This window comes from Manis javanica, chromosome 7 (assembly GCF_040802235.1).
Source record: "Manis javanica isolate MJ-LG chromosome 7, MJ_LKY, whole genome shotgun sequence".
Classification (NCBI taxonomy): domain Eukaryota; kingdom Metazoa; phylum Chordata; class Mammalia; order Pholidota; family Manidae; genus Manis; species Manis javanica.
In genome coordinates, this window is record NC_133162.1 from 53,878,045 (window position 1) to 53,899,506 (window position 21,462).

At 36.2% G+C, this 21,462-nt stretch overlaps 1 protein-coding gene across 5 annotated transcripts in view; it reads right to left on the reverse strand.

Annotated features, from left to right (window-relative positions):
- Positions 1 to 3,970: 3,970 nt before the first annotated feature.
- Positions 3,971 to 21,462, reverse strand: part of CABCOCO1 (ciliary associated calcium binding coiled-coil 1) — a 128,372-nt gene continuing 110,880 nt past the window's right edge. For 4 of the 5 annotated variants that reach the window (XM_073240996.1, XM_073241002.1, XM_073240998.1 and 1 more), the window contains exons 6-8: positions 15,158 to 15,280; positions 14,606 to 14,746; positions 7,916 to 9,715 (exon numbers count right to left, since the gene is read on the reverse strand). In XM_073240996.1, the coding sequence (XP_073097097.1) occupies positions 9,641 to 9,715; positions 14,606 to 14,746; positions 15,158 to 15,280 (339 nt within the window). In that variant the 3' untranslated portion in view covers positions 7,916 to 9,640. Of the gene's footprint in view, positions 4,543 to 7,915; positions 9,716 to 14,605; positions 14,747 to 15,157; positions 15,281 to 21,462 lie in introns of those variants that run through there. The other variant, XR_005057163.2, reaches the window with a different exon arrangement.

Below are 21,462 nucleotides of genomic sequence, written 5' to 3' on the forward strand. Positions count from 1 at the left end.
TGGTAATTCACTTGGCTATTCACTTGAAATAGTTCTAACAAATAAAGGAGTCTATGAGGACACCTTGAATAAACACACCTAACTGAATCTGAAATAACCACACTTGGTTGAATGAATGATGACCATGCCATTACAATTTCAACAGAAAGGAAATGGTAATAATTCAGTATGAGTCCAGCACCTTAAGAGCTGAAAAGGTTTGGCTTCAAAAATTTCCAGCGATTTCTCATAGACATGTTGGAGTGCAGTAGCTTCTTCTATGACAAACATTTAAAAAACCACACCCACACATGCAGATAATGATCAGCTTCAGTAACACTATCTTTGAAAAGGAAGAAAAGAGTTATCATTGATCTATCTATTTATCTAGCATCTATCTATCCACCCATTTACCTAAATCTGGCATTGAATGCTGAGAAAGCCAGGCTGTTCTGAGATAAGAAATGTTACGGAGGAAACATCACTCAGCTGAGTAGAAATGGCAGTTGCCTTCCCAGCAGCCATTCTCTCTCTTTTCCTCGCCCTGAGAGATTCCTAGTTTTGTTCAGCGATTGGCCGTCCCTGTTTTTTCAGGGCCACTTCCTGCCTGAAGTGGTGAAACCTGGCTCCCCTCGCTTGGTCACGCAGTTCTTCTCTGTTCCAACATTGGCCGTGTGATACAATTCTGGCCAAAGCGACACAGGAGAAACTCTCCTGGCAGGCGTTCTTGTTCTTAAGAAGAAATGTCGGGGAAGCACAGATTCTTTTACTTGGAGCTCTTGGTCCTTTTGTGAGGCTGGAGCTGTTCCCCTCGGACTAGGAGGGTGCAGCTCTGAGACGGGAGCCGACATGTTGAAGGCGGCGCCGCAAGCAGAGATGCTCTGGGTTCTCAGGGGTGTCAAGGAGGCTGCTTGCCTTTGAACTTCCTTTTTTGTTAGATAATGTAGTACGTTTTTATTATTGTTTGAGCCATTTTGAGTTTAGGATTTACTTACTTGGAGTCAAAGGCATCCTAACTGAATCAGATGATCACCAGTAATGAACAACTGGTGACTGTTTTTGAGGGAGAGAAACTCTAAGCTCTATTTCTATTTCTAACTCCATCTGTATGATCTGAATGTGCCTTTTATTTTATCCTGTGGAAACTGTCTTCTCCCCAAACCTGAATAATACTTCAGAAATATATATTAGTCTTTAGAACTGGATATAGTTAATATCAATAGAAGCCAACTTATCAGCATTTGATCTAGTAAGGGCCTTAGCCAGATTCCTAGAGTAGGTATTTCATAAAGAATATTTAGTGAATTAAGGAATGTTTCAGCTGAGGAAATAACCTTGGCCTAAGGGAAAAACTATTAGCAAATTAATGATTTAGAGTCTTGTTTGCACTTTTCTTATTATATTAGAGAAATCTCAGGCTGACCATAGACATTTAAAAAATTACCAGCCTCACTTAAAGTAGAAAACATTTAAGGTGTGGTCTCTCATTGGGAAATTCCTGAGTGTGCAATTCATCATACCTGTGAGGCTCAGTCAATTATTCCAGAGAATGTCAGTTTAGGAGGGGCTGTGGGCTTATATAAACTAAGAAGTAATTACCTTATTCAATAAAACTAAAAGCAGGCTCCTAGTTAATGAATTTGCTGGCTGTTTCACTAGTTTATAGACATTGACCCATATGAGACATATTACATATGCATAAACACAGAGAGATATAATCACTGAGTTAATTAGGGTGGGCTAAATTGCTCTAACAGACCCACAAATGAAGTTGCTCTATGACTTGGAAGTTCCTTTATCCCTCATAAGACAGTGTGGAAGTGGGATCCAGGTTGGTAAATCTCTTCTGCCATGTGGTTATTCAGGAACCCAGGCACGCAGTTGCTCTATTACCTTCAAATTGTCACTTTGTTCACTGCCATCCAACCAGCAGAGAAGATAAAGAGAAAACAAGGAAGAGGTCCTGTCTGGTTTTGAGCAACACTGCAAGGAGCACATTTTCTTACTGCTCACATTTCACTGGCTGGAATTAAGTCACCTGGTTATGCCTAACTGCAAAGGGATCTGGGAAATGTAGTCCAGCCATTCTTGGAGAAGGAATTTTGACACATGTGTAGTGTAATGGAATGAGCACCAGGCTGGAAAAGTCTCCTAACTGGAGTGACCTCACCCTCCCTAGTTTTCCCCACTGTAATTAGAGTCATCGTTGTGTAGTGTGAACATGCTTGCCCTCTGCCAAACACCTCCAAATCTCTGCTTAAAACCTTTCAATAACTTTTCATAGCATTTAGGACAAAGACAAAACTTTTATCCTGACACACAAGGCTTTGCATAATTTAATATCCACTTAGATATTCATTTTCAAGTTTGGAAAAAACTTCTCACTTTCCAGGCTCCAGCCACCCAGGACCCCCTTTCACCTCCTGTACTGTCCATGTTGTCCTTTCACAGGGGTTTTGGACTTTGCACTTTCCCTTCCTCCGAAAACTCTTTTTTGCCTTCTTTGCCTAACTAGTGCTATTCATCCTTTCTGTGTGACTCTCCCAGTGGAACCTTCCTCAATTTGGTCAAATTCCTCTCAATAAGCTCTCATTGCAGAATATACGTTTTTCCCATAGTTCCCATTACAGTTACTCTTTTATAATTGCTTGTGCCATTGATTAAAAATCCACCTCTTCCACCAAACCATAAACTCCATGAGGCCAGTGATTATATCTGTTTTTGCTTTTGTATGCTTCACATAGCTTCTGGCCCAGGAGATACTCAGTAAACACTTGCTGAACATAAGCATGTTTAAATAAATGAATGAATGAATGAATGAGGATTTGGATTCTTTTTTTTGGTTCTGCCAATAAATTATCCATGTGATCACAAAGTTTTAACTTTTGGGGCTGTAGTTTCCTCATCATGAAAGGATTGAACTAGTTGATGTTTAAGGCTTTCAGAACCATGGTCCTATTGTCCACTATTTTAAAACTCCAGCCTGTGGGTCATTCTGCTTGTTTACTTGCTCAGTAATGTTTCTTAAGCAGATGTAATGATTCCAGACGTGGAAAGGTAGAGTCAGGCAATGTATTGACAATGCATTAATATAACATTTCTCCAGTATAAAAACAGGGGCTATTTTTTTTTCTCTTTTTGATTTTGAGATTGATATTCAATAAAAAAAATTAATACCCAAGCTATCTTAATCCTTTTTTGGTGATAGGATGGAAGGTGATCATTAACAAGGTCTTGATTTCAAGTTGCTGGCTATCACATATCTACCTATTTATCTCTCTATCTATCATCTATCTATATCTCTTTAAAAACAGTGCTTTCCATGTTTATAAGACAAGGAATGCTAATTTAGAGAGGTCTTGGTAGGATCCAGAGAAGACTTGCTAGCTTCAGAAACTAGGACCATTCTATATGGCTAATTTTTTTATTTAGGTTTATCAGATAGGCCACATTAACATGTTATATTGTAGAGTCAAGTACTTAAAAGGAGTCAATCCATTCCCGGTTTTTATGAGCCATGAATGTTTTTAGAAAGTTTCAAATTTTACCATGGAACTGAGAAAGTAAGGAGAGGCCCAGGACTAAAGAACTTTGCAATTTTCTCTTTACAATGGGATTTGTTTATCACTTTCTCCTTCTTTATGAGCATTTCTTTTCCTCTCTCGTTTGCAAGATGGCCATATCTGATTTTTCATATGTCATTTAGAAGGGGGTTGTCATTTCATTAAAGATAAAATCTAACTGGGGCCATTTTTCCTTCTAACTAATTTTGTTTTGTTTTGACCAAGATTCTTTTATATTAATAGACTATTTTTTAGAAGTTTTAGATTACAGAAAAATCAATTACAAAGATTTCTCATATACTGTCCCCCCACAGTTTCCCCTATTATTACAAATTATTACTATTGATACTAATCTTACATTAGCATGGTACACTTGGAGTAATTAATGAATAAATACTGATACATTTTTATTAAATGAAGTTCATTTATTTGTATTTCTTTAGATTTCTTTTCTCTGTTCCAGAATCACATCCACATTACATTAGTTGTCTTGTTTCCTTAAGTTCCTTTCAGCTGTGACATTTTCTCATATTTTCCTTGTTTCTGATGATTCTGACTGTTTTGAGAAGTACTGATCAGGTGTATTGTACATCTATTGGAATTTGTCTGATAGTTTCTCATGATTAGACTGGGATTATGAGTTTTGGGGAGGAAGCCACAGAGATAAAGTATTGATTTTATCATCTCCTATCAAACGTACAAACCATCAACATGATTTATGACTACTGATGTTGATCTTGCTCATATGGCAGAAGCATTTGTCAGATTTCTAAACTGTAGAGGTATTTTCTCCCCACTTTTCCATACTGTATTCTTCGGAAAGAAGTCACTATGCACAGTCCACACATAATGAGTGTGAGTTTTGCTCATCCTCTTTTGGAGTGGAGTATCTCCATAACTTATGTGGAGTCTTCTGCAAGGGATCATTGGATCAAGATTCTTTTAGGTAGGTGGGCTTATTTGGGTTGGTTATCCTGATACACATTTGGTGGCTGTAATTCTGCATTAAAAAAAAAATAGGGCAATGTGACCACACCAATGTGATGCAGTGGAAAATACTAGATTAGGAATGCAAGGGTCTAAGGTTGCAAAGCAGCCTGGTTACTTCCCAGGAGTGAGACCCTGCATGTGCCCCTTTCTCCCGAGAGCTGCTTTGAGGGATCAGAGATTCAACCTGGCAATGTCACTTTACTTGCTATCCTCACTGCCTGGAACAAATGTTCTCTGGTGCAGACCATGGCTGGTTCCTTCTCCTATTCTGGGCTCAGCTTGAAAGTCATCCCTTCCAAGAGTTCTTGGAACACCACAGGTAAAGTAGCTCTTACACATCCCAGAATCTTCCATCCCATGGCTTTGTACTAATCAGTGGCATCGTTTATTCTAAGATCACCCTACTTTTTCACTTTATCATCTACCTTGAGATTATAATCCTTATCAATTCCATAAGCTCCATGAAGTCAAGGACCTTATCCATCATATTTCACCCTAGTATCTAGAAAGTGCCCTGAATAAACTACAGGCTAGATTAAAAAGAAGAAACAAACATCAAAATAACCATTGGAGATATCTGTACTGAATGTTCTCTGAAGCTAAAAATTAAGTAACACAATATCTTTGTTAGCTCTGACAAAAAAAATATATAAGCCAATCTTCACTGCTGGTGCTTCCATGAAAAAGGAAGGGATCCTTAAAGCAAAAGAGATTTTTAGTATTCTCTCTTTTGTTATGGGTTCTGAATTTCGAGATGGTTATTATTTTTACCTAGACTCCTTTTTGTTCAGGAAACTTAAATTAATAGGTATTTTGGTTGCCACAAATGGGTCCTGACTTCTCATTTAACAAATCAATGTCCAGAAAAAAAGAAGACTTTGATATCTAGAAGAGGGGCATCTTCCTAAGATTCTCTGAAATTTGAGACGTCGAAAGTACTTTTCTTCTACAATTGTTGGGAAAAAGAGCACGTTTATTCTCTAGGGGAACTGAAGCATAATGAAATGCAATCTAATAACATGCAAACTTATTATCTACCAGGATGGTTGAATGGTTCCAATCAAATGGAGGATAGAAATAGGGGTTTTATATTCAGATTTTGGAAAAATGACTCCACAGCTATATTTAGGTGCAACAGTGCCTGCAAATACCTGAAATTGTGGTATGTTCATAACATAATAAATGCATTTTCTCCACAAAATTTATCATGGGGGTGAGGAAAAAGCACTCCAAATTATTCCTGCAAATGGAAGAAAGATATCTTACTCTGGGTGATAAGCAAAAGGTTACTGCTTGTCTAAGTGATAGGCTGGTATTTTTTAATTGGCTCTTCAGAGGGCTGCCTTTGTGCCAAAGACTGCTTAGAGTAGGTGGCCCTTGTGACTTTAAAAAAGCCAAACATTTAAAAAATTTCTCCCACTCTTAGAAATTGCTAAGAAGTGGAGCTGTGGCATCATTAGCAGTAGGAATCCTTTTATGAGAATACTCTCTTTTCCTTGTCTCCATGGATAGAAGTCCTGGCACCAGGGAGATGACCTTTTTAAAAATACTAATCTGATGGCAATTGCTACTTAAGACTTATCAACAAGTTCCTTTGCTTTTAGATTAAAAATAAAATTCCGTAATGTGGTCTATGGGGCCAGGCAGAGCTCTGGCTGTGGCCAATTGTTTAACCTCACCTGTGTCCCAGGGACTTTGCATGTGCTTCTCCCTCTGCCTGAAATCCATCTCCCTTCATCTCCTTCTGTCTAGTTAAATTCTCTCTATCCCTCAGATCCCAGCCTAATGTCAAAACCTCATACCTCTCTGGCCTCCCAAACTAGATAAAGCTCCTATGTTCAATGCTCTCATAGTTCCCTGAAGTTTGTCTCTACCACAGTTAGTATAAGCTGTCTTCCCTCATTAGATTAGGACAGAGACCCTGTCTGTCTCACTATTAAGTGCCCTGGCATATAGGAGGTACTCAATGAATATATAGTGTATAAATGAGTGAATGAATGGAGATAGGTTATACATTCTGTTCTAGAATAAATTTTCTAAATACTTAATACACTAAAAACATAAAACAAGTTTTTTCTCTTATTATAACTAATAAAAAAAAGAAAGGTCAGTTTTCACTTTGTTTCATATTTACAGAGATAGCTAGATGAAGGTTAATTATGTGGGTTTGGTAATCATACAGGCCCAAGTTCAAAACCTGGGTCTATCACTCACTGGCTGTGTGATCATGGGAAAATTATATAAAATTTCTCTGTGTTCCAGTTTCCTCATCTGTAAAGTGGGTCAGACTTCAGTTGGAAGCTCTTATCTATCAATTATTAATGTGTTGAATTACTGGTTCAAGTTAATAATATCTTTAAGTTTTAGGTTCCATAACTATAACTTGAGTCTAACAACCTGTCTATCTGTTAGGGTTATTAGGAGGATGAAACACACACACACACACACACAATTTGCTTGTAAACATATTGAAGGTGTTCAATCTTGTGGAGTAGAATAAAAGCAAATTAAAACAATAGTATGACATTATTTTTCCACCTATCAGAATACCAAAAATAAAAAGTTCACTGTTGCATGTAGCTAGTAACAATGTAGAGAAAGAAATATTTTCATACACTGTTGGTGAAATATCTTTGGAAGGCACTTTGACAATGTCTATCAAAATTGGAAATGCATATAAAATTTGACCTAGAAATTTCTCTTCTAGGGATTCATCCTACAGTACAATCATACATGTTCACAAAAATGTCAATGTAGTATTGTGATAGCAAAGTACCAGAAACAATAAAAAGCTCATCAATAGGACTAGTTATGAAATTGATAAAATTAAATACTATATGGTCATTAAAATGTGCTGATAGAGAACTATCTCCAAGATTTATTTGATGAAAAAAGCAATGTAAAGAATGTAAATTATGTGAAAAAAATTAAAAAGAACCATTCTATACACACAACCAACTGTTTAAATGGGTAAAAAATAACTTTTCTAAAGACTTGCTGGAAGCTGTGGTTGCCGAATGGGGATTCTAAATTTGGGTGAAATTTATATTTCATTGTCTACACCTTGTTTATTTTTTAACCAAGTACATATAATCTTTTATCAATTCAAAATTCATTTAAAAGAGCAGAGACTATGAATTAAAATGTACAGTTACCATTAGCGCAACTACTCTTTATCCTATTATTATTAGATATTAAAATTAAGCTTCCACAGAGATCCCTGGATGGGTTATCTTCGAAGGGCACAGGTGCCAGTGGAGAATCAGAGAGGGCTGGGAATCTGGCAAAGAGGCTGATAAAATAACTGGGCAATGGGTATCAGGGACAGACGGTGACTTTTTGGGTATCTTAAGTGATAAACAGGAACCACACCTTACAACAAATGCTCTTTAACATGAATTTACTGAATCCTCTCAAGTACCTCAAAAATAAGTATTACCCCCATTTAACAGATGAGCAAATAGAGATTGAGTAGCTTGTCCAAAGTTACACACTAGCCAATGATGAAGCCAGTATCAGATCCTGGGAGTGCCCAAAGGCATGCTTTAGGCGTGCTTATAGCACAGTATCTCTGAGGTTTTTAGGGATCCTACTGCCATTTTTTAATTTAGTTTTAGACTCCTGGTACTCTTGCTCGAAATAAGCACTCTTTATTAGCAATGCAGGTCCATTTGTGCCACTGATTGTGTTTCAAGTATTTGGTGGTTTCTACAAGTAACTTTGTTCACTGCTTGTGCTTACTGTAGTTTCACCTGTTTTCTTTAGAGAAAAGACAGCTTGATGGATCAAGACTTGGAGCCTTCCTAGTGATCTCCTGTGACCAACAACATTTTAAATTAGGCAGGACAGCTCAAGGAAGAAACGAATCTCATCTCCAGGCCTTCCAGACTTGAAGCTGCATTTATAATAATCATGGCTTCATCTTAAGGACTACTCTTACTTTGCTGATCAGTGTAGTTAGAAAATTGCCAAATGCTGTCAGATCTGTCTATATCTCAAATTAATATATTTTGGGCAATACCTTTGATACTGATGGAGAAAGTAAGGTTATAGCCCAAGGTTAGAGCACAGACAGAACATATTCTACCAAGTGTCACTCAGATGCAAGGACATCTGGTTCCAGTGTAAACTGGAATTTTCTTGAAGGAACTAGCCCCCTCCTAGTGTTCTAGAATAGAGAACTAGCAATGCTCTCTATTTTAGAATACTCTGAAGTCTAAAAAATTTGGAAAGGTTCTATGCAGCAATTAATTTAACTTGTCTAGGGACAATCACTTGGCAAATGGATATTTTTCTTTTATATTTTAATAAAGGTGTTGAAAGGCTTGAGATGTTCTCAATCATTCCCACTGCAATATAATGGTTAATTTTAAGAGCTCTGTGAGTTTGATTTGTATTTAAGATTTTTACAGTCTATATATAGGTTGGTCTTTAATAACCATTTATACATTGCTTCTCTTTATATAGGTCATGAATTCTCCTGGGAGAGTAACAAGATTAGAAATAACAAATACAGTACAGAATAAATTAAAGTGCTTCAGACTGCATTATATAATTTCAGAAAATTGGTTTCACACTGAAACAATGTTTAAATAAGAGAACCAAATGATTTGAAGAAAAAAAGCATAGCATATATATTTGAATTGCCATTGTTTAGCAAGTTTTATCCTTACCAGGATGATAGTGGTTATCTGTTCACAGGGCTCCTGTTATGTGGCAGTTCATTTGGGTCAATATGGATAAAATTGCTATATTTTTCTTTATTTAAGGAAGCTGGGTGCATTATCCTTGAAGATGAATAGCATATATTAGTCAAAATGTCAAAGGAGTATCATAAAAGTACTTGTATTTTTATATATCATTCTCCAAACTCTTGTATACAAAATGTCCTTACCACACGCAGTTCAATAAATTCAGAAGCTGTTATAGGAGAGGAGTTAGTAAAATTGGGGCCAATACTATTTAAATTACTTAAAAGACTAAAAAATGGAGTTTGGTTTTCCTTTCCCAACTAAATGAAGACAATATGACCCTCTCAGAGAGTCTATTCTTCCTCTGGTTTTGTTTGTTTCTGTGAAGTTTAGCATCACTCTCCTTGTACGGAGTCCTCAGGCCTTTTTCAGTTTTTCTATTCGTGCATTAAAGGCCTCTTCCTGTATTTGGAGCTTTTCGTTTATCTCGGTCTGTGAAGACAATCATAAAAGTGGTTATGATGGAGCTATCTTTTGCGGCACATTGTCTTTGTGGTTTTGACACACTATAGTGCCTTAAGACAGACATTATCCCTCACACACCTTCCTGTTTTGCAGACACAGCCGTGTTCCACCCTGTAGTGATGTGATAACAGTTTATCATGTTTCTCTGCACATTCCCAATGTATAGCATGTCTGCTATGGACAGGAAGTGGTATTTGGACAGCCATTTTTCACATAGCCTTGTGTTGGGAGATAGGATAATTTATCTGTATTCTCAGACAGACTTTACCAATAATCACCGAATCAGAGTAACTGCTCTGGGCTCAGTTACTGCAGTGCTGTTGGGCCCCCCACCCCTGTGCAATGGATGTTTTTGTCTCCTGTGTAATACATTCCAAGTGGGATCCGAGAGAGTTTCTGTTGTGAAATAACAACACAAATAATCTCACAATTAGAACAATTCTCATAAGTATGAAAATCCATCAGACATTGTAGCTCTTGGAATTATGCCACTTTATGGTACAGTTTTGGTAGAAAAAGTGATTGCTGATAGGTTTTAGTGTTTGTAGTGGCTGTGACAGCATTTAGCCTCTGGCAGTGATATTCTGTGGACTAACAATGCTACTTGCACAATTCCAGAAATACTTTCACATGACCTCATCATTAGTAGCCCTGGAAATGTGTCTTTCCTTTTCATGATAGATAATAAAATTATGAATAGAGAAACCAGTGGTGAGCAACATGGTGAAATTGATGTTTTTATTTAGGTGATCTGACAATGTTCAGGAGTATATGGTAGTTTACACAGAGAAGTATTAATAAGTAATCTGAAGTTTATGTCTACAATATAATTTGAGGTCTTCAGGGTAACTATATATTGAGAAATTTCTCTTTCCTTAATTGATGTAGAAGAAATTTAAGAAATCAGATGCTAGTTTTGGTCTAGGTATAATTTTGCATTCTTTTTAATTTACTTATGGATGTAACTATAATAGATAGTTTTGAAATGTACACCCTGGTTGCCTTATCTGATGAGATTCTGTTCTGTCTTCACAGTAAGAACTGATATTTCTAAAAAGATCTCATTGGTGTCTACAATTCTGGATTCTCATGCGAGTATCAGTGTTTTTTGGTTCATTTCATCAAGCCCTAGATCAAGCTCTGGCCTCTGGTTTCTCACTTTTTCATTTCTTGGTGATTGGTGGGAGAGGCAAGGAGGTGTGAACATGGGCGTCTAGGTTACAGAGGAAGTCTGTTATCTTTTAGGAACCACTTATGCCCTCAGGATGATGTGGGCAGAGCAGAAAGGAACACTCGGCAGGAATGGGGAGACCGAGGGATTAGGTGAGCTATGTAGCTTTGGGCAGGTCACTTAGCCACCTTGGGTGTTAATTTTTATCTGAAAAATTTAGTTGAAAATTAAGTATGTTAACATTACACACTAGCTTTTAAATTCATAATTCCAACTTCTAATTTTATGATGTATTTACCAATGTTATATTTCACTGCTATGACACCATGAAATATTTTAAATATATGTTTTTAAGGCATGCAACATATTAGATGATATAGGGACTGAAATGGTTTGAAGAGAATCTTGTCCCAATTCCAAAGGATTGGGAAGCACTCCTCTAACTAAACAATTAACTCTTCTCATTTTCTATTAGTGTGTCCTCTGTCCACTAATAATCCCATTTCTCTTCAACTAAGAAGAGATGTGCTATCATCTACCAGCTTATGTTAACTATCATGACTCACTAGTGATTTCATATTAACCTGGAGACTTTTTCTGGTATTTCACCAAAACAAAACTCATTAACACAAGTTGTGGGCTTTGGGAAAAAGCTTCCTGAAGGTAAGGTGTCACCTAATAGAGCACTGTGCCAACAGCGGGGAGCTACATTTCAGGTCCCTAGACTGTCTGATCGGTACTTCCTTCCAGGCACATCCAAAAGGGTCTGCGTGAAAAGACTCCTTGTCTGGTCACGAACAGGCTGTCACCGGTCCACCACGTCTCCTTGTTATTCCTCCGAACAGTGATGAACGGACAAGCTGTCCCACAACCACAGGATAGGAAATTCTTCTATTTCTTTTAGGGAAGAATGGAAAACCCATGATCTGAGCTCAATAGCCTTTCACTGACCACTACCTTGAGGAGATCTTCCACTCAGCTTTTCTAATCTGGGAATTCAGGTTGACCTAAAAATACTTATGATCCCAAGATGGCAAACTTCCCTCAAGGTTTTTACATTATTTTACCCTATTGCTAAGACAGGGCCAATAGCCAACATTCAATGCCAGAATTTAGTGTTACCATTCATATTTCTCTGAAATGTAATTCTTTAACTATATTAAAGTTTGCTCCATTGGGTATAATTTTCATTATACAACTCAGGGCCAAAATAATTTCATTTTGAATGTATCTTTAAAATTAAAGTACCTAAACTATATAAGCTTAAAATGTTTGCTCTATTCAGTATAATTTTAATTAACATCTCAAGGCCAAGATAACTTCAGTCTTAATAAATCTCTAAAACTGTAAAGTGAATCAGTGGGAAAGTAAGTGGATTAATATAAAAAGTGAAGAATTCACACTACATTTTGAGAAATTTCTGAATTACAGAAAGTGAAATATGCCTGAAACCACACTGGAAAATGAGCTCTGAAAAAACTTGTACTTAAAACATAAATTCTCTGCCGCTTTTTCCTCTAAAACTGCGGTAACAATATGACTTCTAAATGAAGGAGGAAAAACTTGGAAAATTTAAAACATCTAACAAATAATCATTCATTAAATGTTCTTCCAGCAGGTCAGTGTATTCAGAAAGCTCGTACAATTTGACCACTGACATGTGACTACCTTTGAATAGCGATGCTGTGGTTTTAAGAGCTAGGAACATTGGAAGGCAGGTTTTAGAAGTGGAAAATAACTTACCCATTTAAAACAGGGGGAGAAATTTAGGAAAGCAGAGAGTAATTGCCCATCTTGGAATGTGACCAAAACACAAGGGTAAACACTGAAAAAGTGCCACACCACAGGAGTATTAAAATCCAAAGTAGTCTGGTCATGATATTAGAGGTTGTGTGGTTTTTGTGGATAACACTGGAATTAGAACTAGAACCCAGTTCACAGCTCCCATTCAGGGACTTTCATCAGTTTCGGACCCTGGAAACTCTGGATAAATGATTTAATCTCTCCATCTCCCATTTTTCATTTTATTTATATGGGAAGTGCCTGGCTTTCACATGGAGTTCAGTAGGATTACCGAGAGAAAATACTTAAAGGGGTTTGCTATCTTGGGACGGTGTGTAAGTCCACATGATCAAACCATTTTATTGAAGTAATTGGCAGTAATTTGATCCAGGCTAATGTCCATGAATCCATTTAAAATGCAAGTGATTGTGGCACCTAAGAGACCTGCATCCCCCACCTCTGGTACAAGTTTTTTCTCTGCCTACTTATATTTAGATGAGCCAGCTAATGAGTTTCCAGGCCTAGCAAGGACGGCCTCGGGCCAAGAGGACAATGACACACACATACAGCAATCATATTCTTTCTGTTATAGAATACTGGTATAAATGCTACACACTCTATATATTTTTAAAAATATTTCAATGAATAGTTAAAAACACACTGCTCACTATAAGGAACATGGCCTTGGTAAAGATGTTTTCAATTTTTGGGACCTGCACACAATTCCATTACTGTCTGGTAGTTCCTCAGCGGTAATTTCAGAGCCACAGGGATTGCAAAGGAGCCCTGGGCCATGATTACACATAAAGTATATTTAGATGAAATGTTATCAAATCTAAGAAGGAGACATGTTCTGAACTCAGTTTAATTCAACTCCACTCTGCCCTTCCACACAGTAATCAGTTATTACATTCACGGGAGTGTTAACAATAAAGCTTTGTGTAAAACCTGTTCTTCCACTATTCCTGGTAAACATTAAATACCCTTATTAAGCTAAGAACTTTGGCTGATTCTGTTGGTATCAAATCATTAAATGTTCATGTAAACAGTGTATTAACATTTGATGATTAAACAAGTAACAAGGCATGCTTATGCCAAGCTCATCTTTGGTTCTTTCTAAATTAGTTGTTAATATATTGTGCTTTTTATATATAGTCTTATGTAAATATAACTAAATCTTTCCCTGAGATGCATTAATATTTTAAACATGGAGTATATTGTTCTATTGATTCACAGTCATTTCCACAAGAAATTATAAAGCTTGTCAAAATATGCAGTTCATGTAGCCATTTTGCTTGAGAAATGATGCAAGTCTTTGTAGTAAGGTAGAAATGTTTTTTTTTTGGACAGAAAACAAAATGAAGCATAAAAATAGGCTGACTGGTACATCCTTGGCAGTTGCTCCTGAGATGGCTGCTGCCCTCGCCATTTTCATGCAGCCATTGGTGTAAACTGCTCAGCTATTAGTGATACGTGCAAAGGAACAAACTGACATGGAGTTCAAAGACTTCAAAGCTGCTCTTTAGAAACCTGGTGTGAAAACTTAGCAAAGCATTACGGTTTGACGATCCGTGTTTACTATTTAGGAATGTACTCTGATTACTCTTGCATGAGCAATGTCTACAGTGTGAAAAGGCATGAAGTCTTTACCAGTTACTTTTTTTGGTTTTCATGCCAAATGATTTTGAAAACTGGCAACACAAACCACACTACATGCTGTTGGTGAATCTACTTTGAGATCTATTGAGTCTCAGATGAGAATTATGTGGACATGTTAAAGTGAATTCCTCCATCATAAGCATCACTCTTGCTAGCAGAGTATGGACAGTGTTTCAGACATTAAGGTTAAGGTTGGCTAATTAACCAGTAAGGAAGTAAGTGAGTATGCTGCCAAGGCTAAGTACCTGAATGCTGATTAAAATGTCATTTGTGACTTGACCCAGCACTGACTTTATATCTTCAATGGTAAAACCAACTAAAGGATCCGTGTCTGAAGAGTTGGCTTCTGGGTGGGATTCCTCTGGTCCTTGTTCTTGATTGAGCCCCTATGATATTGAAAATAAACAACAGAAGTGATTTCTGGGGCATTTAGTGATTTATATGTAACTTCAAACTTCTCTTGGGTACTTTTCTACTAGGAATGATGTCAATCTGGAAGGAGATTTTTTATTTGACATTATCGGGCATTTTCATTATACATGAGTGTCATGACATTATGTCATGGTGTTAGGAAATGCTTACTTTTGAGAAAGTGGAGATTGAGGAGGATGGAGTGGAAGGGATTAAAATTGATGACCCACCCCAGCTGGCCCCCTGTGAATCAATACTAAAAGAAATATATTTAGCTGGGAAAAAAATCAGAGAGAAAGTAAATGCAAGAGCATTTGGTTCCTTTCCTCCTTCCCCTAGAGAATATAATGTTGAGGTGGGGTGAATTGAGACAAAAGGAAACATACCTCCATGTCTGTATCCAGGGTTGGGGGCGGCTCTACGAATGTTGAGTAAATATCAAATGAGAGTCCTTCTTCCAAAGGATTAGGGAAAAAGCGACCTGAAGGATTGACAACCTCTATCATTTGCTGTAGGGGAAGAAAAGAGCTGTATTATAACAAAGGCTTTGGTGAGTAACCACAATTTCAGCCAACTCACACACACACACACACACACACACACACACACACACACTCACACACACACACATATATACCTACACCTATACCTATAGTCATATTTCAAGCCTATCTTAAGTGCTATCTCTTTTGAGTTCTTGACACCACTGCCTTACTTCTCTACTGCTTTTCATGCTCTGCATCTCATAATTAGCATTTTACTTTTCCCACTGTCTCATTCTCTTTCTGCCTTCATCTTTAATTGTTTCATGTGCTAGTACCCTCTTCTTCCTCCTGCAAGCTCTGTAAGGAGACACCATGTTTTAGATCCTCTGTATATCTTCTCCAGTTCTCACAGAGGGTTAGGTGCTTCAAACACTCACTAGCAGCCTGCTGGAGACTGCTATTTCTCAGCAGAGTGGAGTTTGTGCTTGGGAGCAGTAATGAAGTGGCCACCAAAAACTTGGTGATGAGGACAATGAAGGCTCTAAAGGTTAATGTGCACAGCCGGGACACAGTAAACCAGAGGAAAGATTTGCAAAATCAACCAAAACACAGAAAGCAAGGCAAAACTTCACTGTGAGCATTTAACAATTCTGTAGCAGGAGCATGCCAATGGATGCTGCTCAACAATGGAAATGAAGAAACAGGAGTCCAAGAAGTCAACTTAAGCAGTGTTCATCCTACCATGACTTTGGGGAAAGAAAAAGGAGAATGAGGGTGCTGATGGCATTAAACATCTGAATAATTTAATTAGTTCCTCATGTTCTGCTTCCATGTTTAACAAGAACATTTTGATCATAATATGACTTCCCATTTCAATTAATCTATAAAGACATGCCCACTTGAGTGCTCTGATTTTTGTGCCTATTATATTCCTCACTGCAAGTCAATAAATTGATGTTCTAGTTTATATAGTAAGCTCTCATGACCTTCTTTTTTGTGGCTCTGAGATGAAGCCACCCACTGTATGCAGATCAAATCAGATCTGGAGCCTACAAATTTGAAGACAAAAACTATATAAATGCATAAATACCAAATAATTACTATGTTATGGAGCCTAGAAAACCCCCGAAATCATCATACATTTCTTTCTAACTTCTCCACAATATTTCAATTAAACTTACATGTTATAATATTTCATCATTTAAATATTAATATTTTTTATTTGGCTAAGTCTTAGAGTATAATGGAGACTAAGTTATTGCTTGGTCATACCCAATGTATTTTGCATTGAATTTATATTTTAATTTTAATTTTATTTTATAGGATGTTGCTGCTTAGTACAAATAGACAGAAGGACTGAAGTGTCATAACTCTGTAGTCCAGGCAATTTGGAAACCAAGAGAGTAAATGATTTAAGTCAAATAATTAGTTCATGATAGGGCTGGGAGATGCACCCTGGGGTGCTGACTTCTTGGCCTATGCAGTCTTCAGTAGACTGTAATATGTCCTCATGTTGCCGTATTTGGAAACTATCAGTAATATTAATCACTTAATCTCAGTCATTAGTGACATCATTCCAGATTGTTTATCTCAAGTTGACTAAATGTTAATCAAAATAGAACATCAAAAAAAACATACCAGAACAATTCTTTTCTCTTATCACATTCATAAGCAACTTCTTTTTTTTTTCCTAAATGGGATATTTTCACGTTTCCACAAAAGTATTTGTACTTTTTTTCATTATGCTAGTTTTTTATCCTCCCACACCTTGTATTAGTCTTTATTTTCCCAAGCTAGGAAAGTGGAAGAGTTATACATTCTAGTGTCTTATGAAACATACATAAAATAAATAAGCTGCACATGGCAATCCAGAGACAAGGTAAGATGATGAGGTAGTTAGGGTACAGACTTTCACATAGAGTAAGAAATAGAAATTTGGGGGAAGTGGTGGTGAGTCAGACATTTTGAAAAGAGGAGAAAATGAATTAATTGGAATTTTCTGAATTTACTGCGGTACTAAGAAAGTAAGCAAGTATTAATTGTCAAGGTAAAAGTATTTTCTTTTAATAAAGCAGAATTTTACCTTGTTTCACTTGCCATATTTGCCTTGCTGCTATGCTTTTCCATACGTAGGCTAGGACTTCCTGCTCATTTTCTCTCATGCCTTAGTGGAAGTTCTCAGTGGATCACCTCTCCATCTGGTAGTAGCATATTCTACCATCTGCCCACCTGTGCCCTTTTTTCTCTTGGACTGTATACTTAAATGCAAGCAGGTTTTTGTGCTTAAGTCTCTCATTTTATCTCCCATCATAAGGCTCATCTGAATGACCTGCCAACTACCCTGTTGTCCTGGTCGTTGGCAGGTGGCATGGAGCTCCTGTTTATCCCAGGAACCTGAAGCTTTGACTGAGAGTTGGATTTTCTTTTCTTTGATTTTTATGAGTGTACCTCATACACCTATTCATTTGATTTAATTCATGCACAAAAACTGGGGGGTGAGGATTTCTTTTCTTCAGGGTGATTTGCATACTATCAATGAACCAAACAATAGCATGTTTTTTTCTTTTACAAAGTGTTAACATTTGGCTGTGTCAGTAAGATACTGTTTGGGAAAGAAATGTCCCCATTTCAGATGAGGGTAAATATGAAGTCATTTCATTAATAAGAAGGTACACTGTCAAATATATAGTTTGAAATAAACATAGTGCCCAAAAGCAGCAACACAGTGATTTTTTTTCCCTCCATTAAGTAGCCTTTTTAAAAAACAAGTTTAAGGAAAATTAGAATCAGTAATTGTGGTGAGAGCACAGAGCCAGCAAATATGTTTAAATGAAACCGTCTGATGCAATACTTTCTTAAAAAAATACAATTAGGCCTTTGTTTTTTTTTTTAACAAAACCTCATGTTTTACAACATCACTGGTTCTGTAATAAAATCTATTTAAAACAGAAAGACATGGTCAGCTTTATTAAGTTAGATTTTCTGAAAGAACGTTATAATTTCTTCAAGCCTCCTATGAATAGTTGAAGCAAATTAAATAAAGCTAGTTTTATAACTATTTTTATACATTCCTGTAGAACTATAATTGTCTCATATTTTTTTCCTCAAATGTCTAATATGTTACCTCTTAAATCTAGAAAAATAAAAACAGAAAAAGGTAAAGTACATTTATTAAAAAACCACTACTATTTGGTACCCTGATTTAGCAACCACCCTTTCTTCATGAGAGAATAGCACCCATAATCTTCAGGTCAGGAAGCAAAGGGAAAGACTTTAAGTGACTTGCCTGAGGCCTAATGCTGAGATTAAAAATCAGGAGTTTCTGATTATACACATACCTCCATTTTGCCAAATGATTGGTTTTGTTTGACTTTCAAATTTCCCCTAAATATGACTTTGAATGTAAAGCAATAAATGTGTTTCTTTTGCTATTTTTGAATGCTTGCACACAAATGGATATAATAAAAACAATCATGTTGTTCCATTTGAATGCCATTTATATTTTTTCTGATAATGAGCAGACCATTTGAACCAAGGTGAGTACATTAAAAGCTCTAATAAAGAAGAGAATAGATTTCTAAACAGAATAATGGACTGTTAAGTGAACATATAATAAATAACATCTACAGATGTGGTCTCCAGAAAATTAGTTTTGCATAACTTACCAATATACATTTCCCCCAGATGTTATCTGTTATATGAAAATTAACTTAAGTTGGTTATATTGTTCATTATGTGCACATTGCATTAGTGTCAGTTAACATAGTTTACAATCTAAACTTTCATTGAATACCTGGTATTTAAAGAATATCAAGTAAATGGCTTTTTGGCATAATTTAATTCTCATAGGAAATTTCATCAACGAACATTATGTAGCCTTAAAAAAATCCTAGATCTTTACTTACGAGTCAATGAAATCACTGGAAATCTAAGAATTTACATTTAGTATGAAATGGACATCTGTGATGGGAGTAAATGAAAGGAATTTTGAACCCTCCTGTAACTAAGTACAGGGTCAGGTTAGGTCAAAAAAATGTTATAGGAATTAGAATCCAGACCTTACTGTGTTTGAGAAGCATAAAGATTATATTTGAAAATTGTGTTACTTCATGCTTTTCACTTTATGTGTTAACATTATTAACAGTATTAACTCTGGCTTGTTGTTTTTCTGTTTTATTATTTGTTTTTGCTATTATTTTATTTTTTATGATTGTTTTTATTGTTCTTTATTTTATATTTAAATTTCCTTTGGAAAAAGTGTAGATGGTTTGTGGGATTTGTGGGTAGAGTTTGTCTGACTGACATCTATGACTGAACTGGCAATTATTAAATTTAATTATTAAGTTATTCAAGATATTAAAAATGTTATTGGGATGAAACTTTACACTGTTTTGAATGGCAGAAAGCAAGATAAATCTGTTAAACTCTTTTTGAGCTACAAAAACACATACAAAAAAAATATATGTTTCAAAAAAACATTTGTTTGGAATTGTCAGATGATGACTTCATATGTAAATCAAAACTTAACTACAAAATGTCAGTCTCAAAAAGCAAACTTCATTGCAAACTTTTTCCTTAGTTAAGGAGAAAAGGCACAAAAATTCCTGTAATGTTTTAACTATTTTCTCCCTCTGAAAAAAAGGCATTACTCATTTGCAAGTCTAGTTAAGAAATACTTTTGTGGTTCTGGAAATTTTTAACAAAAATGGTAACCCATTGCCCACAGTGTACTAAACTAACAACATATGAATGCCACTTGCAAAATGCAATGAACTCTGGTAATGTCATACTGAGGCCATAAATTTAAAATCAAAAGAGAGGAAATTCAAAAGCTAAGCTTATCAGAGAAACTTTAATTAATCCATTTCTTATGTGTTTTTCTTTTGTGTGCAGGCCATTACAAACTTCTTAATATATCCTATAAATGTAGAATATCAATTCCCTACAAGAGTCCTCCTCCCCCTTTGCATTTTGACTTGGAAATAAATTCGCAAATGCAGCAAATTAATTTTCTTTCCTATGCTTAATATGCAGTATTTACATTTTGAAAAGGTTCAAAATGTTGCCAGGCTTCTGCAGGGTATGAATAGACATCTAATAGCAATCTCTATTTTTATCCACAGCATACTGGTAGTTTGAACATTTATACTTAATAGAGCTTTGAGACCATCAGATCCACATGCTAATCACCTAAACAGTGAACGGTAACATAGTACAAGTTAGGGCAGGACATGAAGACTACCCATTCCAGCTGAAGATGCAAGGAGGAATTTAAGTTGGCATGCCACAGTAAACCAATTTGCAATCTGGCTAGGACACTCCAGTTAACACCTTGCGCCAACTTTTATTTATAATCCCTTGATTTGATCTTGTTTAACTTGGGCTTGAAAAAAAAAGATAATTAAACAAACTGGTTCCAGAGTATTTTAGACATCTTTAGTATTTCTAAGTATACTTCTGCTTAAGACCACACTACAATTTGGAAAGAAATCTGAGTACTCCTATCTTAATGACCTCAGACAGCAAACTCCTCTCTAATGAATTTGAAAAAAATATCTTCTTTGTAGTGTAAATGCAATTTAAGAGGAAAAGATGTTTTGATCTGGCTCTGGTGCAAACATTTCCTGAGGGATAGAACAGATACCCAGGTATTTTCTAAGGACGGTAATAATCTGGAAGATACACCACTGAATTATAGGCTTCAGACTTGGCTCTATTCTGAATTGTGTGATGATAAGAAAATCCCTGGGCCTCAGTTTGTTTACCTGTAGGAGGATAATGATAATTGCTACATGTCTACTTCACTGAATTGTTTCAAGCACAAATTAGAAAATTTGGATGAAAATTCTGAGAATTTTTCAAAGGGAAAGTATTATTAAAGTCTAAGGTAAATTATTATTATTTATAATTACTGTTACTATCAAAGGGATCATCTTTGTAATGTTAGAATTAGAGTAGCCATATTGAGATTTGGTCCATGCTATTTCTACACATAATTGTTAACATTGCCCAAGCAGCCCACTCAGAATAATTTGTTAATGAGAACAGGTCATCACCCTGTTTCCATATAGTTCCAGTCTTTAAAATACAAATGTATTATCCAGTGCCATCTTTCTAAAGAATTCCGTGGACCCAAACAACGTCTCTTTTGAGACCTAGATAGTGTGATGTAATTAGGTAGTCATGTGGTGTGGTCAGGGCTAAGG